The 25,380-nt window shown below is 54.5% G+C and overlaps 2 protein-coding genes across 5 annotated transcripts in view; both read left to right on the plus strand.

Annotated features, from left to right (window-relative positions):
* Window positions 1-25,380, plus strand: part of UCKL1 (uridine-cytidine kinase 1 like 1) — a 179,119-nt gene that overhangs the window by 127,455 nt on the left and 26,284 nt on the right. The window lies entirely within an intron of this gene.
* Window positions 419-24,096, plus strand: ZNF512B (zinc finger protein 512B). 4 transcript variants are annotated; one of them, XM_069871520.1, is made up of 16 exons: window positions 419-573; window positions 2,339-2,418; window positions 3,197-3,325; window positions 3,605-3,777; window positions 3,942-4,195; window positions 4,957-5,034; window positions 7,200-7,334; window positions 8,738-8,862; window positions 11,303-11,395; window positions 12,244-12,342; window positions 13,037-13,207; window positions 14,074-14,265; window positions 19,675-19,776; window positions 20,804-20,866; window positions 23,036-23,134; window positions 23,468-24,096. In XM_069871520.1, the coding sequence occupies exons 1-16, from the start codon at window positions 453-455 to the stop codon at window positions 23,759-23,761; spliced, it is 2,208 nt and encodes a 735-aa protein (XP_069727621.1). In that variant the 5' UTR covers window positions 419-452; the 3' UTR covers window positions 23,762-24,096. The 4 variants fall into 4 exon arrangements, with proteins under 4 accessions (XP_069727621.1, XP_069727624.1, XP_069727622.1 ...); XM_069871523.1 differs by having other exon boundaries at window positions 4,963-5,034; window positions 13,037-13,324; XM_069871521.1 differs by having other exon boundaries at window positions 4,963-5,034.

A 25,380-nucleotide genomic window follows, 5' to 3' on the forward strand; every position in this document is an offset into this window, starting at 1 on the left:
CAGATAACATTAACAATTCTCAGTTTATAACAGTTTCCCATTAATAAGGAAAATTGGAAATTTATCACTACATCTGTTCATTAAAAATCACTATTTTTTTCTTTCTTTTGGTGTCTTAAATGAAAGCAGAGAAATAAACGGAGAGGAAAAGCCATTTATTCGCTGCTTCTCTGGGCAAAGCCAGCCCATAATTTTTAATAAAGTCTTTGCTGTTACGTGCGGAGGGGAAACCAGCCTATAATGAAAGCAGCTCCTCAGCCATGTCTGTGCTGTTGCTCGACCGTGGAACAAATACTCGGAAACGCATCCCATTTCTTCTCTTTGTGGGAACCTTTAAGCTGCAGGATAGTTTTCCAGTTTCCCTCCCTGCCCAGCAGCTCCCCTTGCTTGCAGCATGTGTTACTCCGGGCTCCGAGGAGTGAATTTTAACGCCTCCCCTGCTTCTTTCAGAGATGGCGGATTCCTGCGTCTGTAAAGGTGGAAGGAAAACTGCAGGCTCTAACAAACCCGCCGCCAGCAAAGAAAGCAGGACGGAGACGAGGATAAACCCGCCGGCAGAGCTGCCTAGGCTCGGTAAGGAACTGGGTTTTCTTCCCACGGGGGTGGATGGGAGAGAGGGGATGAGGCTGGTGGCTGCCAAAATGAGGGGGTGTGAGTGCATCAGGTCTTGGCGTGGCTTCCCTCCTCTCTTCGACCCACGGCCAGGGCTGTGCTGGGCCAAAAAAGCCCTCGGAGCTGCAGAGAAGCTGGTCCCCAGGAACGGGAGGGGAAGGAGGGATGGAGACGGTCCCTCCCTTTTGCGAAGCGTGTGTCTGGTTTAACAAGATGGGTGTCTCGCCACCGATTTATCGGGTTGGTAGCTAAGTGTTCGATCAAAGGATGGAAAGGCTTAAATGAGTTCAGACCATCTGCTGTCTCCTGTGTCGTGGCCCCCGGGGTGGAGGCTTGCGAGCGGACGAGCCCCGCGGGACCCACTCGCTAAGGGCTGTCACTCTGATGGATGGCTGATTTCTCTATCCAGGAATCCCCAGGCCTAGGGGGACTTTTTTTTTTCCTCCTGTCTGCTGGGAGAGGTTCTTGCTGCCTTTTTCTCGCTGGTGGCAGCCCTGGATGCCACAGGTCGCCAGGGTGAAGGTCAGACTCAGAGATGTATAGAATCATAGAATGGTTTGAGTTGGAAGGGACCTTAAAGATCATCGAATTCCAACCCCCTGCCATGGGCAGGGACACCTCCCACTGGGTCAGGCTGCTCAAGGCCCCATCCAGCCTGGCCTTGAACACCTCCAGGGATGGGGCAGCCACAGCTGGGTATGGGGAGTGTCTCAGACCAGGCTTGCAAAACCAGTGGCCCTGGGGGGAAACGCCTGCACCCTAAATGTTTCCCAAATGCTGCCCTTCCCTTGAGGGGGTTGAAGCTGTTATTGCTACCAGAGGGATGTAAGTTACTGCCAAGGGGAACGAACTCCAGCTGTCTGCAGTATGAAAATACCTGTGTTCGGGAGAGCGTCCTTCCCTGCGCCACATCTTGTCAGCACCTTTGAAAGTAGAAAAGCCCTTTTTTTAGCCCTTCTTTCTGGTTTAGATGGACTGAAAGGAGTAAGGCAGAGAGAAGGATGCTCTGTGATGAAGATATTTTATTGTCTCCCTAGGAAGGTGCTGGAGGTGGAAAAATCTACCAGGATTTTCTTCATCAGGGCTCATTAGGCTTGTGGGGACTGGGGAGACAAGGCCCTCTCCTGCAGTCACTTTGCTGGACCCCTTTGGATGCAGCAGCCTGGTTGTCACAGTGTGCATCCTTTACAAGCCAGTTCTTGGTCAAGAGAAGCCTCGAGTCCATCAGAAGAGAAGCCATCCCTGTCCCCATTGTTCCCCATGTTCTTGTTGCATCCCCTGGACCAGTCTCTTCTGTCAGCCATGCAAAGGGGAAGGGGCGTTCCTGTCCTCCGCAACCTGCCCAGGGCCCAGCGTGCTGACCTAGATGCAATTTCTCTTCTGAAGTAGCATAGTTGTTGAAGAATTTCTTCCAACCTGAGTGGAAGAATGGTTTTCCAAAGCAAGCCTCGGCTGTGCTGAAACTGCTCTGTGTGAATGAAAGGAGAGGGGTCAGGAAAGCCCGGGAGAAGCAGCCGCCCCCTGTGCAGGTGTAGGGTCGGGGCACTGAATTGCAGGGGAGCTGGCACTGCCTTCCAAAAGGGAATCTCCATCCTTGCCAGGGCCAGGGCATGTCAGCCCAGAGCCAAGGCAGAGGGAACCTGCCAGGCAGCAGGATCGCCAGGACGGCGGCTTCTCCGGCACGGTTAGTTGGACAGCAGGAGACCTGTGCTGCGTCTGTTTGCAGGAAATGCAACCAGTGACAAAACCGAAGGCAGGAAGAAAGGACGACCCAAGGCTGAGAACCAGGCGCTGAAAGACATCCCCGTAAGACCCCGCGCACTCTGATCCGCGGTGCCTGCCTTGCCTTGCTCTCTCTGACTTGCCTTGCTGCATTGTGCGCTCCAGCCAGCCCTGCTCTGGGGCTAAACCTGCCTTCCCGGTGGTTTCATCTTCAAAGGAGCCTTGTCTTGGCCCCAGCAAGATCTTGGCCCCTGAATCCCCTCCCTATGGGCACCCAGCATCCTCCAAAACCCTGATGGGGATCAGTGTCCCTCCTTCAGCCTCCCTTTCTCAGGACCTCACAGGTCCCACATGAACTGGATTCTCTCGCAGCCACATCAGGTTTGGCTAATGACCCAGCAGCCCTGACGAGGGGTGATTTATTCCCTGCAGAGTTCTGCAGTTTAATTCCTGCACGGTAGCATGGACAACACACAGAGCAGTTTGTCATGAGAGCATGGGCATGGGGTGATTTACTGACTAAATGAAATGTGGAGTGGTTAAATCACCCGGGCGACTTCTGGCCTGATTTATTCTCCAGCCTGGCCGGGATCATGCGTGCAAGGCATGGCAAGGTAAATTCTCAGGAGGAACCATTAACCTGTAGAACCTGCAGCTCTGTCCCAGCACCCCTCACTGGAGGGAGCACCACTGCACTGAAACACAGCCCTGGGGGCTGCTTTGCAGCAGCATAGTGCAAAGGGAAGGACAAGAATGATCAAAGCTCCCTTGTACCCCCCACAGCCCTCTCGGGATGCACCAGCACGTGCCCAGTCACACAGTGATCTTTGCTTAGCTGTACCTCTGTCTCTCCTGTTCCCAGCTACCCCTGATGAATCAGTGGAAGGATGAATTCAAAGCCCACTCCAGGGTGAAATGTCCCAATACTGGGTGCTGGTTGGAGTTCCCCAGCATTTATGGCTTGAAGTACCACTATCAACGCTGCCAAGGGGTAAGGAAACCAGAGGGCTGTGTGTCCTTTCCAGTGGCCAGCTCTTACCCTACCATCTACAGGGCAAAGACCCTCTCAGGCCTTAAAAAACGTGGGATTGAAAAGGGGAGGGCACAGATGAGCTGAAAACAGTTTGTGAGGTGTGTACGAGAGGGACTGGGGTCCTGAGGGGGTTATGGGCCATCGGGAACTGTTTGGAGAGGCAGAAGGGTGTTACACACAGTTTATGCTTGTGCCTGCTGACATCCACACCCACCTGTTTCTCCCTGCTCTGCACAGGGGGCGATTTCAGAGAGGCTGACCTATTCGTGCTCGTACTGCGAAGCTGCCTTCACCTCCAAAACCCAGCTAGAAAAACATCGACTCTGGAATCACTTGGACCGGCCAGTGCCAACCAGCAAAGGAGAAAACAAGGTGCCGAAGGCCATTGGGAAGAGCAGTGGCAAGAAAAGGTACCAGGCTGTGGCTGGACTGGGTGGTGATGGTGTAGAGACGGCTGGGAGAAGGGTTCGTGCCTGCCTCCATTCCCATGATCTGGGCTGGCAGCGGGGGGAGAGGTGTCAAGACGTTTGTCTAACAACCCCTCTTTAAACAAGCCCTCTGTGCTTTGCCCTAGAGCTGCTGAGAGTTCAGCTTGCCCCACCATCCATCCCAAACAGGCAAAGACGGAAAAAGCTGTGACCCAGGACCATGCCGAGAACGGCGAGTGCCTGGCCGAGAGTCGGGAGAGCAAGGAGTTTCAGATTGCAGCAGCCGAGGCGATGGCAGCCGCCACCCCCACGGCCAAGTCCTCGAGCGGCAAGGACACAGCACAGCAGGGGGGCAGCCAGGCCTCGCTGCAGGAGGAAGACCCCGAGAGGATGAAGCACAGTAAGATTAGAGCCTGGGGCTATGCTGGTTCAGGAGCTTGGAGAGGGGTGTCCTGTGGGAAGGGGCTCTACTCTAGCCAACACTGCTGCGAGTGTCTCTCTGAGTGTATCAAAGGCTTTTTACAGCATCCAGATAATTTGTGTCCCCCTTGTTTCTTGCAACGGGGAGTTCCATTAGGACTTTAAACCAAGTTGCGGCTGTGGCAGAGGTATTATATTTCCCTAGGACCTATAGGTTTGGAAGTGGGTTGAATTTCCTGCAGCATAGCAAGCTGCTCTATTAGCCCGTCTGTCCTCACTGTGGCCGTTTAAACCGGGCTGAATCTGGAAAATGTGTTTTCTTAAGTACTGGGACAGGGTCTGGAGGCTCAGGGATCCGGTACCACTGTGGGGCTGGCAGGCAGGGCTGTGGTTGTCCCCATCATGGCATGGGGAGCTTGCAGCTCCAAAATGAACCATCACCAGCCCCCAGAGCTCCTGAGGCTGTGGAAACCATGCAGCTCCTGGAGCCAGACAGAGCCTTGGGTTGGCCTTGGATAGCACTATTTCTCCTGGTTTTGTGGGGTGGGAAGCAGAGTCCTGTTACTTTTTGGTGGAGGGGCTGCTTCACTCAAAAGCTCTGCATTTCACAGGGGTAAAGGCCTCCTCAAAGTGATCCACTCCTCTCACAGAGCATGTGCCCCCTCCTTGCCTTAGGATTGCTGCAGCCCCCCTGGCAGTACAGTTATTTGACCAAATCTCTCTCTCTGTTTCTCTCTTTTGAGTCAGGAAGGAAACAGAAAACTCCTAAGAAATTTACGGGGGAGCAGCCGTCCATCTCGGGGACATTTGGCCTGAAAGGTAATCAAGGGATGACTCTGGTTGGATATAGGGTTGTAGCTTTTCGCTGGGGTGTTTCAGGGAAGCTCTTTCCCCAAGAGACAGCCACCTCAGGATGTCATGCTGGAGGAGGTGATGCCTTTTACCATGACAGTGTTGTAAAGGGAGTGAAAGGCAGCAGCTGATAACGCCCCTGCCTGCTCTGCTTGGGAGCCTGTCAGTGAGAAATGAGGGGAGAGAGGAAAGGATCCAGACATGTCCAGCTGCAACACAAGAGTAATGACCTGCTGACACAAGTGAGACATAAGAAACATCGTCTTGTCATCATCCCACCATCCTGGGAAGTCACATTATTTCCAATGCTGTTGAGGATTTCTGCTGCGTAGAAAGGCTGGATGACGCATCCATCCCTCAGAGAGTGTCTCCAGTGCTGGTTGCCCACATTCAACAACACGAATTCAAGAGGGGAGACACGTGTTACCGGGATGTTTTCTGAGAGGAGGCTCCGAAGTTGGCTGCTTCAGCCTGATAAAGCAAGACTGAGTGGGACTGTGGTTGTGCTCCATAAATACACACAGCTTGGTACAAAGGAGGAAGGAAACCTGGAGTGTTCCTGGCATGAGAGCAACTGGGTTTGAACTGGCTGTAAATTCATTCAACCAGGGAAATAAAAAGCGGGTTTCTAGGCACTGCAGGAGGTGTCATCTTGCAGTACAGAAGGCACTCAGGGAGAGGCACTAACGCCTTTGAAGGAATTAAACACTTACGGAGGAGCAGGCTGGATCTAGTCTGGGATTTCTTGTCCCCTGGCTCCTGGAAAGCCTGAGGTTGTTTCCCTTAACTTCCCCCCAGAGGCTGTGCCATAGACTGAAACATCTGCTGTGGGTTCCTGGAGAATAAGCTGATCCTCTAGTGACCCACTGCCTCAGATGGAGAGTGAAGATCCAGCAGGCATTTGCCTACACCCTCAGCTTCCACGCGGCTGTTTGCTCCCCAAAGACAAGGGTGCTACCACCCCAGCCTGCAGTGCTGTCTCCATTCAAACGCTGGCTTTTCAGGAGTTATGACCCACAAGGTGTGGATGTGACCCTGGCAGAGGACTGTTCAGCACATGGATTTGGGGGTGGCCGGACCCAGGGGAGAGCCCCCCGCTTTTCTCTTCCCAAGCCTTTCCAAAGCATCATTTGCAAGTCGTGTCTCCTATTTCTTATATCAGCCCAGGAACTACCAAGGGATTGTGCGTGGCAGCAGGAGGTTGGACAGCCCTGCCACTGCCCTCAGCATGTGCTGAGCCTCCTCCTGCTCGCTTGGCCCTGCTCGCTGCGGGGAGGATGCTTGGGTGGCTGGCAGCTGATGCCTTTAGCAGGCTGAATGGGAATAGTACACTTTGCCTGTGCAGTCGTGCAGGGATGAGGCACAGATGAGGTGGGAGACTGGATGTGCTTGGCAGAAACTGGCTGCGAGCTTCGTGCTCTGCCTGCAAGAGAACCCTGCCTGCAGGTTCCACTCTACTTTGCAGGCAGGCTTGGTGATGATCACCAGCAATCCAGAGGGGGCTGCACCACCTTTCCTCTTCCCTATGTGCTTGTCACCCAGTCACCCCTCCTCTCCTGTTCCTTCCCGACCTTTTCCAGCAACTGGTGGAGCCAGGAGAGACCTATGTTCTTTGTGATGGTTGTGTGCAGATCCGGGGGCAAAAGATCCTGCGGGATCTGATGTCTGGAATCCAAAAGTTTGCCTGGTTTTCTGGAGGAAAACCGGTTCCTTGGCATTAGCTGCTGGACAGCCTTTCCAGTGCAGGTTCACCAACAGGAACACCACTTGTATATTCAGAATTTGTTGTTGCAATTCTACATTCTAGTTTCTTGCAGAATGCCCCTTTGCCTTTTCCTCAGCCCGTCTTCCCCATGTTCTGCCTTGCTAGAAGCATCCTACCCCACTTTGCTGTAGTGTTTCCATAGTTCATAACGTGTCTGGGCTGGGGGAGATGATTCTGTCCGTAAAACACCACAAGCTGTTATGATTTTGCTTGTCAGTTATGGACTTGGTCCTACATGTACAGCCATGGCAGACCTCCAGCCAGCTCAGTGTCCCTAGGTCACAGGTAGCGATTGATTTTCCCCAATAAATGCAACTTGATCGGAGGGTTTTAAAGCAAATACTGAATAAAAATCCTCTCTCTACAGGTCTTGTTAAAGCAGAGGACAAGGCAAAAGCTCATCGAGCCAAGAAGCTGGAGGGGAGCACCAACATGGAGGAGCTGAAAAAGAAACCTCCAGGAGCTGGTGTGAAGAAAGAAACTGCTGTACATGTACCACCAGGTAAGGCTGGTGGAGGCAGAGCACAGGCCACAGGCCTTTGTGCCACTTTGCTGCTTATCAGCTCTGCCCTGTGCTCTGCTCTGAGCTACCACAGCCCCCACCTTCACCTTGTGGTCCCCACCGTCACACTGTGGTCCCCACCTTCCTGACACAGCTCCCACCTTCCTTTCACAGCTGATGGTCCCCACACCCCTCCCAGTCCATCGGGCTGTTTGCTGGGTGAGTTTTTTGGCAGCTTTGTGAGCAAAAGCAGTGCAAAATCAGGAGCATGCAGCTCCTTCCCTTTTGAGGATGAGCACGGGTGTGGGGACAACCACTGCTCTGACAATACTGATGCAGCCACAATTGACACCCCAAAGGGGTACCCTACCTTCACTTCACTGGTAGGACAGAGCACTGCAAGTTGATGGAACCAAATCCTGATTCCACCTGGCTTTGGTGTGAGCACGATTTGGTTCAGCACCTGGGATGACAGCATTTTTCTAACACCATCTCCATGACTTACGCCAACGCGTAACTGTGGGCATAATGATGTCTCCTCTGAGGTGCAGCCTACACCTCAGCACAGGTTGCTGACTTTACTTGGGAGTTCAGGCAACAGGAGGAATGCAGGATGTGCAAGATAAACACAGCTGCAATGCCTTACACTGCTTTCAAATTCAAATAAACGACTCTGTGATCTTGCAGCCGTGCAGAAGCATCCAAATAAACAGACTTGGCGGATTTTATTCAGACCGAGCTTCCCTTGCTGGAAGCCCAGCACCGTTCTGCTGAGAACACGGTGTGAACTCTGGACCTGGGAGCAGGTTTTGGCCCCACACATCTCTTTTTTCGGGTGTTTTTTAAGCTGATCACATCCATTCAAATAAACACAAGCCTGGAAGTTAACGCTCCCCTAGCTGCCTGTGTGTCTGCTGGGAAGAGGAGTGCCAGGGAAGCTTTCCAGGCACACGTCCGGATGGAGCTGAGAAGCTCACCTTTGTTTCACTCCCGCTAATTGTTTTCTTTGGCAGGAGGGAGTTACTCCACATAGGGCAAGATGAGGTGGCTGAGGGCATCATCATGTTTTAACTCCCAGTGTGCAGAATACCAGCGGGGTTGGAAAGGTGAACCTCCTTTTCCCCATGAAATGCCAGCAGGTCGGATAACTCTGTGTCCCAGTGACCCAGTTTGCTCAGGCAGCTGCAGGAGCTGTGGGGCAGGCAGAGCTGTGAGTGCCAGCATCGTTTTTGTCTGGTTTTGGCTTGGCCCATGCCTAGGAGAGTACTTTTTTTAACATTTTCCAAACTGCAGTGCTTTTCAACATAGCAAATCAAGGCATAGGACAGAGCTGTCCTCTCCAGACAGCCCAGGCAGGCTCCTGTCTCTGCAACTGGGTGTAACACCTCTCTCTTCCTCACCAGCAAACCCCGAGGACCAGTGGCAGCGAGAGATCAGTGAGAAGGGAGAAGTTGCCTGTCCAACCTGCAGCGTTATAACCAGGAAAACGATTGTGGGGCTCAAAAAGCACATGGACGTCTGCCAGAAAGTAAGTGCTTGCCTTATGCAATCATGCACGTGTGGATTTTGGAGGGGAATGGATGTGCACGTGCACCACTCTTAAATGTGTATTGGTGGTCCTAAACCCAGTTTGGGGGCTGCGTTTGACAGAGTGCTTGCATGTTATCTTCAAAGATAAAAAGTTGCCGTGCTTCGATTCAGATTCATAGAAGGATTTGGACACCTAATTCTTAGCTATTCTGAATCCCTCTGTGGTCTGGGCCCCTTGCCCCAGTGTCTGCAGCAGAGTTGAGTGTTTCTAGTAGCTAAACAAGTAGTTCTAAGGCTGGAGAGATTGTTGAAGTTGTCTCTAATGTGGCCTCCTCCGGAGTCCTGGCTGTGGGATTTCACTGTGTGCCGTGCCTTGCATCAGCCCAGATAAATTGTGGTTGTATGAGAGCACGTCTTGGGGAGACACCAAGCTCAGATGTGCTCGGGCAGGCTGTCAAGACACAGGAGTTCAGTAATGGTGCAGTGAAAAATCGTCTCTCTGCCACACCACCATCCATCAGAGCACAGGATTACGTCTTCATCTGTCACCTGGCACAGTGCAGAGCCATCGCCACAGAAAGCCAACGTGGGATCGATGCCTCCCGCTTTGAAAATATGTGGCTCGGCTTTGATTCCACATTTATTTTCTCTAAATACCTCCTCAGTCTTTGCCTCACTATTTATATGGCAGTGGGAGGCGGCTCTTCCTTTCAAATTTTGTACTGCATCCACGCCAGACAGAATCCTGCCTCCTCTTGACACCCTCCAGGCTTCAGCGGAGTAGGGATTTGGGCTATTACCACTCGTATCTCCTGCACTTTGGGGCAGATCCCAAGCCAGGCAGGCTCCACACAGGCTGCATGGCCAGCTGGCCTGCTGAGCCTGACTCTACTGGAGCAGTCGGGTCCATCTTCCCTGCTCTAAGTAGACCCATGAGTTTCAGCTGACGAATCAGTGCTCCAGCCCTAAGGATGTGTTCTTTGTCACCCTTCCCCATGAGGCACAGTCCTTGCCAGGGCTGGCAGTGCTGCTCCAGGAGCTGAAGTGCTTTGCAACATCCCTGCTGGAGCAGCTGTGGTCCAGAGAGGACAGGCCTGGAGCTCTGGGTCCATGAGCACAGGTCCAACTCTCAGTGTTCCATCTCTGTGATGAACCCATGGCACGCCCTTAGCAAGGCCCCACGGCTACAGGCACGCGAATCCCCATCAGAAGTGACCCTGCCTCGCTCTCAGCTTGCTCTCTGCTTTAATGACTGAAGTATTTCTTAGCTGGACAATGGGAAAGGATGTGCAGGCTCCCGAAACTCTCATAAAACAATGGAAATTAGTTCCTCTGTTACTTGCCTGTCACTAAGCAGTCTGCCCTGTTTGCATCGGGTTTGGAAAGGAAATAAGGGGTGGGGATGGTTGCAACATGCTTGGGCCCAAAGGAGATGAGGGCAGGTATAATCTCCTTGTGTCCCAGGTGGAAGGGCTTATTAGGATATGGACATGGCTTGTTCTTCAGTGTTGTCTGGAGGAATAAATTCCAAATTAGCTGGCACTGGCATCTGGTGAGTCAAGGAGCTTTTGGCATCCACCTTGTTAGGATGAGCGCTTGGTCTGGAACAAGATTAATGATGGAAGCGCAGGTACAATCGAGTCGTTCCCAACTGGCTGCAGTGAGTTTAGTCTTCAGCTCCAGGATGAGGACGGATTTGTAGCTTCATCTTCGTTCCCTCTCCAGCTTCTACTCCAGGCCTGTTTGAAGGGAACCTAGTGAAGGTGGAGCATCAGCCAGGCAGGAGGAACAGGGATGGCCATGGCCATCCAAGCACTGGCTCCCTGTCAAGATGTCCTCTCCCTTGGTGCCCAGAGCACTTGCCTCCTGAGCCAATGAATTCTGGTCCCTGCCCTGGCCAGAGCCATGATCTGCTCACTTGCTTTGCAAGTTCCCTTGTGTGTGCGTTGAACACAACTTCCCAGTCATTCAGGAGACCAGGTTGACTCCAGCCGAGCAGGATGAGGCTGTGGTCCTGTCCAGCAGTGTCTTAATTTCCAACAGCCAAGGCACCCAGCAAGTGTAGCGTCTGCCAGCATCTGCCATAGCAAATAGGGCTGCAGAGCACAGCCCGCTAACATATTGGTAGATCAAAGCCTCTTCTGTTTCCTAACCCTTTAACAGAAAGACTAAGGCACCAGGTCCAGATGTTTCCAGCCAGTGAGGCTTTAAATCTATATCCAAAATTGAATATTTTCAAAAATTGGGGCATGTGGGTTTGATAACAGCATCTAGGACAGCAGGGAGAAAACTGAGCTGCGGGCTGGGATTGGGATGGGGGACGGGGATGCTGCATTTCTCACTGGGTCCCACTGCTGGGATAACCCATGGGGCTTACTGATGAGCAGCAGCCCCTCTTGGAAGAATGAATGGTGGTGACTTGCCTCTAATCCCTTCAGCTGCAGGACGCCTTGAAGTGTCAGCACTGCAAAAAGCAGTTCAAGTCCAAAGCTGGGCTGAATTACCACACCATGGCCGAACACGTCAGCAAGGTAAGAGAGCTGGGTGGCTCTCGTCTCACACTTAATTTCCCGATGCAGATGCGGAAGATGAAGCAATCTGCAGGCTGCTTTCCTTTGTCTTTGTGAAGGGGGATGCACAACGCCATCTCTGCAGCATTTCACGTGCTGCTGTCCAGACCTGGCCTTCCCCTTCCCCTGCTGAGCAAAGCCATTCCTCCCCAGGCAGCCAGTTAAGCTCACGGTGATCCCGTGAGCAGAGGACTGGAAAAATAAAATGAGTTCAAATCACAGAATGAGGGAAGATTCTGTGAGTACCATGAGGCGAACTTTGAGTGGCAAAGCTCTGCTTCCAAAACTGTGCCCACAAGTCTGGGACCGATGGGTTCTGCCTTGCACAAACCTCCAAATCCAGTGTTTGTATCTCTACTGTTCAAATGGAGCCATAAAACTAATCATGAACAATATCTAGCAGGCACCAATTTAGGTGCTGTTCTTAAAAATCTGATCATGTACATCTCTGAGGTACCAGGGCAAGGCATAACCGTGTTCTCAGTATCCTGTGTTTACCAGTTGTGACTTGTCTTTTACCTGTGCATTCATCTCCTGCTCTTCAGTCTGCCTGGTGAATCCTGCGTGCTGGAACTGCTGCTGGCTTTCTTTGCTGGCCCTTTGGGTACAAACACAGGAAAGGCATGAGCAGAACTGGCACCTAATGATGAAGGTGTTGGCATGCAGTAAAGCAGGGGGAGCTCCTCTAACGAGAGATTCCAGCCAGCCAAGGGCTGCTCCTGCAAGGCAGAGGTTTACCACCCACTCCTGGCACAGAGGACAAGAGTAAATGGTTGACTCTGTTGCTTCTGTTACTTCCTTGTTTCCAGCCTGTTCCTGTGGAAATCGCTGGACTTGGTGAACAGGAAGAGCGGGAAAGGCTGAGGAAAGTGCTAAAGCAGATGGGAAAACTGAAATGCCCCAATGAGGTACGAGAACAATTCCTGTTTCTCGTTCTGTGGAGAGGTGGAAGGAGTGAGTCCCAATGCAGAGGGACATGCACTCTCGAGGCATCCCTTAGCATGCATTCAACTTTCCCACCTTAGCTCAGCCATCCGGGTCCCCATCCTGCTGGCTCTGTGTGCTCCAGCGATGGGGTGTGGGGCAGGTTGAGGAGCGCCGAAGGGCAGGTTCTGCCTCCTGAACTCAGGAATGGGCCCAGCCAGCACTGTCCTGAGCACAGCTTAAAACTAAACCAAACCACACCAAAAAACAGTCACGAGCCGGTGGCAGACAAGTCACGAACAGGTAACGGGGCCGTGTGGCAGAGGTTTGACCCCTGGATGCTTTGCTTACTACCCAGGCCATGCCTGCCCACTGCCTTCCCCTCCTGCTGCCCTTCCTCCATGTGTCTGTCCAGAGAGCCCTGTCGGTGTGGGGGGCAGGTAGCACTGGGGATGGGACTGCTCCCTATCCCTCCGTGGTGCTGTCCTGCCTGCGCGTCCCTCTTTGGGGGAGAGAGGCCAGCTGGCAACCCCTCATCACTCAGGGCAGGTTTGCAGAGCTGCTCTATGGGGCTCCTGGGGGCATGTTCCTCCCTGGAGCAAGAGCACCTGATGGTTGTGAGATGGGGACATGAAGTCCCAGCCCTCCTTAACTCTTCTCTCCTCCCCGTCTCCATAGGGCTGTGTGGCCAACTTCTCCAGCCTGATGGGCTACCAGTACCACCAGAAGCGGTGTGGGAAGCAGCTCACTGAGGCCGACAAGCCCGTCTTCAGCTGTCCACACTGCGGCAAGAAGTACAAATCCAAGGCCGGCCACGACTACCATGTGCGGTCAGAACACACGGCCTCGGTGAGCCCCCCGGACGCCTCCGCAGCCCGAGGAGCGGGGCCATCCCCTGCCGGGGGTGACTGCAGAGCTGCCGATCCTGTGGGCAGGACAGAGCCGGGCAGGGCCGGGCCGGGCAAGGCAGGTGCAGCCGTCGGACCAGTGTTGTTTTCTCCCTCACGTCCCGTGTGCGTGTGTTGTACCGTGCGATGTTGCGGGGTGGTTGAGTCACCTTCCCTGGAGGTGTTTAGGGCACGGGTGGATGAGGCGCTCAGGGACATGGTTTAGTGTTTGACAGGAATGGTTGGACTCGATGATCCGGTGGGTCTCTTCCAACCTGGTGATTCTATGATTCTATGAAATGGGATACAGCTTTCTTCACCCGTCCTAAAGGCTGTTTTTACGGAACGGAGCTGTTGGCAGCGTTCCACTTCCCTGGTGTCTCCAGGGGCTGTGCTCCAGCCCAGCCTGCATCCATGCTCTGCAGGGCAAAAAACAGTGTAGGGCACACTGTCGGCAGCAAGGAGGTACCGGCTGCTTGCCGGCACTGGGGTGGCAGGATCCGTCCCTGGGGAGCATCCTTTTCTGTTCCATTGATCCCTTCTGACAGTGCATCTGACACCAATAACTCTGTAACTCTAATAAATTGAGACAGTTATACACGTGGGAGCGCAAAAGGACACACTCAGCCCAACGCGTGGCTGGCTCCTGGGCTGAGGAGGCAGGATGCTCTCCTTCTTCCCATGCTCAGTGCAGAGGGACACTGGTTTCTGCAGCCCACGCTTGCACAAAGAGGATCTGCAAATGCCCAGCCCAAACCCCAGCATCCCCATCCAGACCTCACCTCTTCTCCCCTCGTCATGCCCTTCCTCACTGTGTCTCTCTTGCAGCCTCCGGAGGAGCCAGAGGTGAAGCCGGAGCCTGGTCCCATAGAAGACTTCGAAAGGACCCCGAGCGGCCGCATCCGTCGGACATCGGCCCAGGTTGCCGTCTTCCACCTTCAGGAGATAGCAGAGGATGAGCTCGCCAAGGACTGGACCAAGCGGAGAATGAAGGATGACCTGGTGCCTGAAACAAAGCGGGTGAGAAGCCTTTATTTCTCCATTTTTTTTTTACACTAGCTCTACATGGAGATCCTGAGCTGTTTGTGTAGCCCCAGCTGGCTGTTGTATCTCCTTTTTGGTGCCTTAAATCAATTAGCCATGATGGCAAATTTATTGCTCAAGAGCCCAGCAGGCACAGACTGAGCCACGGTGGTCAGGAGGCTCTGTACGAGCCTGGCAGAAGCAGCTTTGCCCTTATCCCCCACCAGGACCTAAATCTAAATGGAGCAAAAGGAGGTGCTTTGTGGGTAGTGGAGAGATGAGAGTCCAGCCTGGAAGATGTTGTGGAGGGAGGTCAGTTCTGATCGGTGGTGAGGTTGGGGCTGACAGCCAAGAAGAGCACATGAAGAGAGCAGAGGTCGGATCTGAAACGACCTCCCTTGCACTGTCAGAGAGCAAAGATGAGCCAGCGGGAATTTCCTCCCTTCCACGGCTCTTCCTTCATCTCTGGGAGACGCATCCCTGGAGGTAAGGGGCCTGCAGCATCACCAGAGCAGTGCTAGGGGGTTTAGGGCCAGATCTGGTTAAGAACGTTTTCTTTCCCATCTTGTCATTGGTTGCCAGATGCCGTCAGCTGCTGTGCATTTATAACGTAAAAAAATCCAGCCCAAAGTAGCTGTTTCATTTCAGATACTGTGGGAGAAGTGTGGTGCTCTCTTCTCCCCACCCCAGCTTCAGCACTCACATTCCTCTTTCCTCCTCAAATTGCTCCCCTTTACTCTTGACTTCGAGTATTTTCCCTGTGAATTGAAGGAGCAGCTGAGAGTCCCAGGCCTGGACAAGGGCCCTGTGTGCACACGGACACAGAAAAGCATCACAAAGGCCTGAACTGCTGGTGTAATTGCTCGGTGAAATGCTTTTTGTGAGACAGTTCTTATATTTACTGTGTAATTGTTTAACGGAGCCCCATGTCAATGCTAAGAAACAAACAGAATTGCTGCAAGGTTGGCAGAAACAGGTTTGCATTGAAGGTGAGCAAGAGGGGAGCTGGACCAACTCCCTGGTGGCAGAGCAAGGCTCTCGGTCTGGCAGCCGTGGATGGGTGGCTCTCCACGTGTCACACAGATGGATTGCAGAGGAGGTCAGTGTGGTGGGCGAATACATCTGTAGCTGTGAGCGTGCCTTTGAGCGTCTCGCGGCGCCTGTCACGTTCCCTTGACAACGCTCCAATATATAATCTGTTCCGTCTATGACATTTTTTCTCGACAAGCGGTGCTGGAAGGAGGTGGGAGGCAGGTTCTACCCAGGGAGGCTAGTGGAAGCTTGCTGACTTCAGCACGCTCTGCTCGTCTTGCATCGCCCAGGACCAATCTGTGTTTACAAGTTGCTTCAGTTCAGGATGTGGAAAAAGTCTCCCAACTGTGAGCGACTCGAACACACCAGCAAGCAGCCAGTTTGACCTGTTAGAGCCCCAGAAATAGCCCATCCCTCAGAACTGGCTTCAGCTCTGTGGCAGATCCTGCCCCAGGCAGTGAGGGAGGCTCGGAGGAGCAGGCTGCGACCCCACATCCCGGTGCCACCACCCACCGAGCGCACGTGGTGGCCGTCCTTTCGAGGGGCCTGACAACCCAGAGCCACTACAGCTGCAGAAAGACAAACACCAGTGATCTGTGACCAGGGCGGTAGGACTGATGGTCACCACACCACTGTCCCATCTTCTCATGGGTCATATCTAACCATTGGGAATGTGCTGCTGGAACTGCAGAACCCCCTCACTGGCTTGGACCTGGAGAGAGGTGGGATGTGGGGGATCGGGAGCAGATTGCAACTGCTCTTGCACTGTCTCAGCAAGACCTGGGTTTTCCACGGTCTCAGAGGGATGGATGCTTCCCAGCTCCCATCTGTAACCAGAGATGGCTAGATGTACCCGGACTTGCTGCAGCACAGGACCCTGCTCCAATCCTGATCTCTTCAGTTACCCACCACAGTCCTAGCAGTCAACATGGATTTCAAGAGAGCTGTTGAAGAAAGCCACCCCTCCTCTCCATCCCTTCTCCAGGCAGCAAAGCTTTTCCCTAGGAGAAGGCAAGCAGCTCCTCAGCAGGCCGATGGGATATGGGGGTTTGCAGCCTCCCCTCTGCAGCCCACGTGGCAGCCGGTCCCAGCCGAGAAGAGGGTTGTTGGGTTTGGATCCTGTTGGTGGCCCGTGGTGGGATGCTTTCGCCTTTCCCCAAGAGGATGGATTCTTTCGCACCAAAGTGATGGCATTAGAATAAACGCTCGCTGCTCGATCCCAGGCCCTGCGCTGCCTTCATTCTGCGCTAACCAAATCCAGCATTTCTAAATATACACTGGAGTCTCATTTTCTCGCTCCGGTCTTTATTTGCCTCTGGATAAGCTGAAACAGATGGGATGTTTCACAACGGCTGCTCACTGGAGATGTCAGATGGGGAAGGGCGCACCCCTGCTGCTTTTCTGGGAAAAATCCCCTTTCCATAAGTTCCATGAAGATGATGCCGATCCACCAACCATCCTCTGGCCTTTGCTAGGGCATCGTCTGCCCGTGAGCCTCGGGGCTGCCACGGAAGGAGCGAGAGGAGAGCAGCTTCCCAGCTTGATGGCGCGAGCAGACCACGATGGGCTCTGGGGTCTGGGTGAGGGAGATGCCCTTACCCATTTTAGAGGCCAGACTGAGAGAAAGAGCATTCTTGAGCACAGGGAAGAGGCATTTAAGAGGTGAGAGGGGAGAGGATGCCATGGAAATCTGACAGTTTGATGGTGTGATGCTTTCTCGGTAGAGCTCATGGTAGGGTTGCTTGTTTCAAGGTGCCTTGAGCTCTGTGCTGGAGGCTCCTGCATCCCGGGCAGCCTCTGTGCTGCACAGAGCTGCTCCGTGGGGTGCAAGAGCACCCTGTTCACCTCCCCACAGCTCAGGTCTGGGTGTTGCTACAGGGCTGGGGCAGCCATGGAGGCTGCACATCCGCGGGGAGCCTGGCTGCTTCATGGCAGCGTCCAGAGCCATGGGCTGGCCATAAAGCCGAAGCGGAAAAGTCTCCTTCAGGCTTGAGTTTTTAAGAACCCCCTGGAACCAGGGTAAATTCCAGAGCAGAAGAGCCTGGCTTGGTTTTTCCCCCCAAAACAATGGCCCTGTGATCCGGGTGAAAGCCAGGCTGAGCCCTGCGGACTCGCGTCACTGGTGAGCCAAGCCGGATCCCAGCTCCAGCTGCAGATCTGGAGCTCAGCGGGGCTGAGTCCATCCTCCCTCCCCTTGCTCGGCCGCCCTGCTGTGGTGTAACCCAGAGCTGCATTTGGGACCCGGCCACTGGCCAGCGCCCCTGGGTGTGTTTTAGCTTCACCTCCTGGACAGCATCAGCCGTGGTTTCCGTGGGGCAGTGGGAGAGCCGTGCTGGCGCTGGGGACCTCGGCAGGGCTTCCAGGGGAGTTTGTTGGCCGGGGCCGAGGCAGCGTGCCTGGTTCTCATTTACCGCAATGTATTTTGGGGAAGGGGAGAGCTGTCTAGGGAGTGGGGAGGATTGAAATATGAAAGTTAATTAAGTAAAACCAGTCAGTCAAAGAAAACAAGCCTTCTCACCCCAGCATCCTTCGACTGTTCAGAAGAGATGGGCTGCGGCCAAACCCGGTTGTAGTCGTTTAATGGTTTGGCCATGAAGATTTTCACTTACAGGCTGTTTGAGGAAAAGAAATGGAAAAAAAATAAAATATTCCATGCCTGAGGCTCCCTCTTAATAGAGACATAAAGATGACTTTGACATTCCCAGAACCGCAGCGCCCTGGGAAGACATGGGATTTGCATGTTATTGTGCAGGGCTTTTGGAGGAGAGCGGGGAGGGATTTTTCTCTGGAGTGGGAAGCCGGAGCAGCGGAGTCCACATCTCTGAACATTCCCCCTTGTCTCTTCCCCAGGGACGCGCAGAGGGAGAGGTTGTTGCTGGGGCTGTGTGCGGTTACTGTTAATGTTTGCTCATTCATGGGATTGATTGGTTTTTAATTAAGGAGGCCATTTGGCATCCTGGCTCTTGGTATCAATGACAGAAAGGGACTCCTGCGTTCTTCCCCGGAGGTGGCATTGCCTTCCCCGGGCCAGGGACCAAGCGGTTGGTGGATGCACCATCCCAGCGCTTCAAAGAGCTCTGCTGGCATCTCCCCCGGCCACAAAGCACGATGGAATAGCAGCACGCTGGGGCTCGGGGGAGTTGGCCACATCCGCCCTTAGCGGCATTCGTAGCTGTGTTTCACAAGGCCCTTTGCCTCTGCAGCCAAATTCTCCCTGCGCTCCCTTCTCCGGCCGTGCCCCATCGCATGCCAAGGTTGGGGCTTGTGGGTCACTTAAATTTGAGTGGAAATGAGCAGTTGGTGTCTGAGCCCTGTACATCCCTGAGTTCTTCGTGCAAGGTTTAGGAGCAGGGTGTTCGGAGGAGATGGACAAAGGCAAATTCGCAGCTGTATCAACACATTCAGGAATAGTCACAGCTGGAAAAGAAATCCAGGCAGTTGCCTTCCTGCGGCATCAGAACCACGAGCTCCAGGTCTTAGGGGCACATTTTGGAAACAGTGCCTGGGTTTGTAGCTCTCTACAAGCACCATATGTCTGCGCATCCTCCTCAGCCGTGACTGTAGAGAGCAGCCCGTGTTCCACAGCTGTAGGTGCAAGGACCTTGCAACTCGGGACAAGCTTGGGGCTTGGGACCCAAGCAACGTCTATCAGACCAGCTCACACTGGGAGCTGTGCTGGCATGGTGGGGCTGGCTGCAGGCAGAGCAGCCCCATGTCACCTGCCGATGGTGGCAGGTGACCCTGCAGGTCAGGCCAACGCGGTGGTCAGGAGGCACAGAGATGCCGCAGCCGCCTTTGCTTGTACTGAACATGCAGAAATGGAGTTGGGAAGGCCGATCCGCTATGCTAAACCTCAAAGTCACTAATAAAGCAGTAATTAAAAGCACTTGGAAGGAGCAGCCCTGCCAGAAGGAGAGGCAGAGACACAAGAGCCTTTCATTGTTTAGCGGGTTGTGCCCATTCATCAGTGGAAAGCAGCCACGGAGACTCTTGGCGTCCAGCCCCTCTGCCCTGCTTGCAGGGTTGTTTATTCTCCTGGTTATGAAACGCGGCAGAAGGGCCACACCGACACGATGCGCCAAAATCACCGGCTCCAGGCCTGGCTCTGCCATGGGGCACGGACCTGGAAGTGGAAGCAGGAGCCTCCTGTTTGCCAGCACCACGTGGAGGTGGCTGCAGCGCTGGGGCACGGCAGTGGGCAGAGTCACCCTCACTGCGCTGCAGGAGGTGGCATCGCCAGGGGAAGCCTCCCAACTAGTTTTCAGCCCCGATTCCCTTCTCCTGGAGGGGGTAGAACCCCTGTGAGGAGCAAGAACTTCACCAAGGACTGGACTGGTGTGTGCCGCTCTGCTAATCGTCTTCTATTGTTTACAGCTCAATTACACCCGGCCGGGGCTTCCAAAGCTCAATCCGAGGCTGCTGGAGAACTGGAAGAACGAAGTGAAGGAGAAGGGCCACATCAACTGTCCCAACAACGTAAGGACCATCTCTCTTCTTCTCTGGGCTGACTGTGGTCCCAATCTGCAGAAGGAGAGGAGAGATTTGGGGGCAGAAACCCACCAGAGCCAGGATCTCGTTAGGGCCCAGATGAAGCTAGCAGTGATACTCAAACCCCTGCTTCACCTCCTCTCACTGGGGCCCCTGCTGTGTACGGTTGAAGTATCTCCCACCTTTCAGACCATCATAGTGTGCTCAAGCCACTGGCCTTAGGGACTGGGTCACCTTCTCCCCTGATGCCCTTGGGCCGGTGGCTCAGCATTGCCCAGTTCATGCTCTGGAGCTGCCTTTGGGAATCTCCTGAGATCCAGGCAAGGCAAAGGCTGCATGCATTGTGCTTGAGAGCCTTTCTATGCTGAAAACCTGCTTTTCCCAGCGTAAAGCCGGGACTGGTTTTAAATCACTCTTTTTAAATCCTTGGGAGAGGCAGAGACCTGAGGGACGTGGTGCACACGCTTTATCTTGCTCTAAAACACGGCCATGGCCTGCGCTCGCGGGGAGGTGAACTCCACCCGCGTGCTGGGCTGTTGATTTATCCTCTGAAACAAAGCCTTGCTAGTGGGAGTTCTGAACGGGGCTGTGACCGCGAGGCTGGGGGAGATGCGCTGGCTAATTAATGTCATACACAGACGCTTTGAAAAGACGTTGCTCAGAAACTGGTCATGCTGCTGCCCGGGTGATTTCTCTGTTAAACGTCTGCTGTGGCTCCAAGAACTCCTGTAGCCCAGCAGGACCTCCTGACTGCTCAAAAACGTACGTTTTCCACGGAGTCATTTAGGGGAGACATTTTTCAGACCCTTGCAGAGGGACGTGGCCACATGACTCCCATTAGTGCTAATAGGAAACGTGTGACCAGAGCCCTCCGCGTCTCGCTGAGCATTAACCTCACGCTGCTCAGCATGAACCGGTGGCCGTGCTGGCTCAGCAGGCTCCTGGCCCCAGCACGGAGGAACGCACGGAGACAAGGGGGGATCATGGCAAACTCTTGCTTTGTTTCTTCCTGCAGTGCTGCGAAGCCATTTACTCCAGCGTCTCGGGGCTGAAAGCTCATCTGGCTAACTGCAACAAGGTGGGTCCCTCCTTTTACAGCCTCAGCTCGGATGTGGGGTTCGATTTTATTTTTCTGCTCCCCAATGACTTGTTTGGAAGCAGCAGGCCAAGGGACGACAGCACGGGTTAGAGGATCATCACCACAGGGCGGGCTGGCCAAGCAGTGCCACTGCCCATCAAGTTGTCACCACCCAGCTTGTTGTCACATCATCCTGGTCCAGCCACTTGCCCTCAGCGCTGTCCTCCTGAGCAGGGTCAAACCCACAGCCGTGGGCGGCCAAAGGCAGAGAGGCTCAAGCTGAGCAGATTTGATGGCAGGGATTTACCTGCCACCCCAGTCTTGCAACACAAGGCCCCAGACCTCCAACACACTGAGATGGGGGCAGCAGGAGTGAGCTCTCCTGCTTTGCATCCTCCCACCTCGCCGTCCCCGTCCCGCAGCAGCCACTGCCCAGTGTGGCTTCTGCAGCCCCCAAGTCGATCGCGAGCCCTTGGCCACCCAGCATGGCCTCGCACGTAGCCACCCATTGCCTGCAGCAGCTCAGAGCCAGGGAGCTGCGCGTTGGAAGCTGATAGTTTCCCAAAGCAGGTAAGAATCACGAGTCTTTCTCCATTGATCTGGGTAGCCCAGCAGCTCCACTGGAGACCCAGCAGCTTCCCCAGCTGGAGGGAGGCTGGTGTGGTGCCTCCTGGGAGCTGAAGCTGGGAGAGGCGGCTGATCTGTGCAGAGACCAGTGGCTTCTTGCTAGATAGAGCAGCATCACTGCTGGTCACCGTGAGCTCTGGTGGCCTGGAACCACCACAGCAGAGGGATCGGGAGCTCAGTGTAGGTCCCTCAAACTGGAACTGAGTAAGAACTGGTAAAGCTTCACATTCTGAAACATTTCCAGCTGCAACTTCCATTGAATGGAGCTTCCAGGAGGCAGCTCCAATCCGTACCCCGTGGTTACTGAAAACACAAACTCCCGCACTCCTCCAGTGCTCCTGGAACATCAACCCCTAATTGAGACCATTTAGAAAATGAGCTGCAGAGATCCGGTAGAAGAAGCTGTACTTATGCAGGATATAAAAGTGCAAACACAGGAGGTGAGGGCAGTTCTTTTGCTTGCCTGCAGCACCAGGCAGCCCACCAGTGAGCAAGAGAAAACGGAGCCATTTTCCAGCTGGTGCCGTGCAGCAGCCAAGCGTTTGCACAAGCATTTTCTGTACCTGCAGAGCTGCACCTTCCAGGTCCAGTGAGCTTGGGGTGTAAATCTGTTGTAAATCACAGCCCCTCCTGAGCTGGCCTGTGACTTCTGCTGTAAAACCCCGCAGAATGGTTGAAATACATCAAGCCGCGCTGAGGGCAGAGGATGCTGCCAGGCAGCACCCCGTCCTCAGCAGGGATTGATGCGCCAGGGTGGTTTTTGCGTGAGTATTTCTGAAGCCAGGCTGCAGCGAGGCCAGGCCTGCCCACCTCCTGCTTGTCCCTGGAATGAAAAACCTGTCAAAGTCTGGATTTACAGCATGGAGCCAGCTATGGGGGAATTCCCAGGGAGCGTATATATCGCCTGGAGGAGCCCATCCATAAACCCCTCGTCAATAGAAAGCACATTATCTCCTCTGTGCTGTGAACTGCGGTGGAGCTGGGAGATCAGTCATCCCCACGAGGGCTCTAATGACAGAAATGCAGGAGTCCCCGGGTCCCTTTGACAGCGTAAAAGGGAAATTAGGTGAGTCTGTTGGAGATAAATTAGATGGCGGTTCAGTCCCAGGGGATCACGGATCTGCTGACAATGAGGAAATGCGGTGATGGGCTCTGCCTGAGGACACACATGGGGACACACATGGTGTTGGTGGTAACGTCACAGCCGATGTCGGGGATGCGCAGGCAGTGAAACCTGCCGCTCGCTGCCCTCCGAGCTCCAAGGACCTGGTGCTTTGATGCCTGGTGCTGGTGTTGTGGCCATCACCGCGAGTGCTGCTGTGGGACAACCAGCACAGGCTGGAATTCAGAGCAGAAGATGCGGTTGTGAGCTGGCCTGGAGCCAAGGGCTGGCAGAGATCTGGTGTTTCAGTTTCATTTTCTGTTATTTCAAGATTCAAGCATCAACCTCCCTTTGCGAGGCGTGGGGCAGGGTCGGGGGCCACCTCTCAAGGGAATTTTTGACTCTGCTTGGGGCTGCAGGAAGATGCTCTTGTCTTACAGGGGGACCACTCGGTGGGCAAGTACCGCTGCCTTCTGTGCCAGAAGGAGTTCAGCTCCGAAAGCGGGGTCAAATACCACATCATCAAGGCTCACTCGGAGGTAAGGAAATGGTTGGGGCTGGTCCAGGCTGGTCCCTGCCTCAGCACACCCATCCTTGGGCTGCTTCGTCTGTCCGTGTCTGCCAAGAGCGGAGCTCAGCGTCTCCCGGCAGCATCAGCGATGCTGTGACAGCCTGTGGGGGACCTCCCTGTCCCCTTTGGGTCCCTGACTCCCCCAGGCTGGTTGTGGCTGCTCCGTGCTGGCCGGCATGTCCTTTGGGAGGCGATGCCAGCAGGGCTGGGGTGGTCCAGGCTTGGGCAAGGGTCGTGCGTGCCGGTGCCCGTACCCGGCCCCAGGATGGTCACTAACCCCCCTGTCACCCCGCGGACACAGAACTGGTTCCGAACCTCCGCAGAAGCCAGCCGGAAAAAGAAAAGCAGGGAACAGCTTTCTTCCAGCAAAGAGGAGAAAAAGAAAAGCACAAACGGGAAGAAAAGGGGGAGGAAACCCAAGGAGAGGCCTCCAGAAGCATCCCTGAAGGGCAGAGAGAGCGTGGCAGCAAAGACTAATCACAAGAAAACCCTCGAGCACTGGGAAGGCTCCCGAGGCAGCCCTGATGGGGACGAGTTTGTCCCCAAGCCCCTGAGCCAGCGGAAGGGGGGAGCCAGTAAGATGCCTGAGAAATGAGCATCTCAGAGACTCATCTCCGAGGATTCGTTTACAGCCCAGGGTAACAGGGTGGGGGTCTCCCCTGATTTTCTGTCCCCCTGCGTTCCACCTCCCCACCCTCCACTCACCCCCGTTTTACAAGAAAAAAAGAAAAAAAAAAGGAAAAAAAAAAGAGACAGAAAATACCAATTAACCACTTTAAACAAGTCACGGACCTTGTTTCACACTGGAAACCAACAGGATCAAGAGAGCTGGGCCGTTCTCCACCTCTGCCCATGTACATACCCCCCTGCCCTGTGGCACCGTGCTGCCTCTCCCCCACCCTTCCCTCCCTACTCTCCGCACCAACCTGGTGACGCTTGAGGAAAAGGAAAGTGCAATAGCAGCGGGACCCCCTCTGCTGGGGTCTCTCTGCAGCTGTGTGCCAGGGTGGGGGGCTCCCTGTAGCCTCCGGCGGGCTCCAGCCTCCCGCTGCATCCCTGCTCCCAGGGCGATGTTTCCAAAGATGTTTGATCCGTGCTAGGGCAGAGGGAAGCGGGATCTGGTAGCGCTTTCCCCGCAGCCTTGGGCTGAGAGGGGCCATCCTTCAGAAGAGAGCGGCTTGATGGTGTGTCAGCTCCGTGCGGTGGTTTGTCTCTGCAGTGTGAGGCACGGGCAGAGGAACGAGCAGGGCACATGGCACGGGGCATCGTCCCAAGACAGTGGGGCCGGCCACGGCCGCACAATGTGGTGCAGGAGGTGCGAGCAGCTCTGGAAGTCATTGGGAGAAGCAGTTGCTGTAGGATGGATCGGGTTGGAGGGTTTAACTGAACGTTGTAGGAATGCCGTGAGCGCTGTGCAGCATCGCGGTGAGACCGTGGATGCGGTGCGATGGTGGGAGCTGCATCCCAGTGACCAAGGTGGTGTTGCAGGTGTAGCTGGACACGGAGCGCTGCAGCGGTGATGATGGCAGTGCCGAGGTCAGGGTGAGCTGGCAGCCGTCGAGCTGGTCCAGCTGGTGGAAAGGGCAATGGAGGTCCCCACTGCCTCCTATCCCAAAGGTGCTGATTGCCCTGGAAAGAGGAATGGGGTTTTGGTCACCCGGCTGTGGCCACGGGAGCCGTGGGACAGGGCCAGGGGCAGCATCAAGTGACAATCATGCGTCCTGCTTTCGGTCGTGTTGCACTCACCTTGTCCCCCTGGGCTGGACCCGCCGTGGGGTGAGTCTTGGTTCCCCTGGAATGCATCCAAACCCCACAACCATCTTCCTCGGGGATGGGGAGCCCCTGCACAGCGTGCACTCCCTTGATGGTTCCTTTTGCCTGGCCTTTCCTTTGCCTCTGCACTCAAACCTTCCTAATGCCTCGCTCCAGCCTGGCAGGACCCAATCCAGACCAGGCTGCATCTGTTCCAGACACAAACCAGGCTACCTCGGTCCTTGGGAAACGGGCACGTTTTCTCTCGGTATCACAACAGAAAACCTTAATTTGATTCTTTTTTTCCCCCACGTGGGAGCCAGGAAGGTGGCATCAGGGAGGAGGAGAGCTTCTGCTTTTACTTTAATCAATTCAAACCTCAGCCCTCACTTTCCTTCGTTGCTCATCACCTCCCACTGGAGGCTCAGTGTCGTCTCCCTCCTCCGAGGAGCCACTCAGTAA

The sequence above is a fragment of the Phaenicophaeus curvirostris genome, chromosome 18, assembly GCF_032191515.1.
Source record: "Phaenicophaeus curvirostris isolate KB17595 chromosome 18, BPBGC_Pcur_1.0, whole genome shotgun sequence".
In the NCBI taxonomy this organism is placed as follows: Eukaryota; Metazoa; Chordata; class Aves; order Cuculiformes; family Cuculidae; genus Phaenicophaeus; species Phaenicophaeus curvirostris.

What these genes read in the sequence shown, in the direction of transcription:
- ZNF512B (XM_069871523.1), top strand. Translation starts at nt 453, where the DNA reads ATGGCGGATTCCTGCGTCTGTAAAGGTGGAAGGAAAACTGCAGGCTCT. An exon ending in AAGAGCAGTGGCAAGAAAAG is followed by an intron (nt 3,778 to 3,941) that starts GTACCAGGCTGT and finishes GCTTTGCCCTAG; the next exon opens with AGCTGCTGAGAGTTCAGCTT. An exon ending in TGCTGTACATGTACCACCAG is followed by an intron (nt 7,335 to 8,737) that starts GTAAGGCTGGTG and finishes CTTCCTCACCAG; the next exon opens with CAAACCCCGAGGACCAGTGG.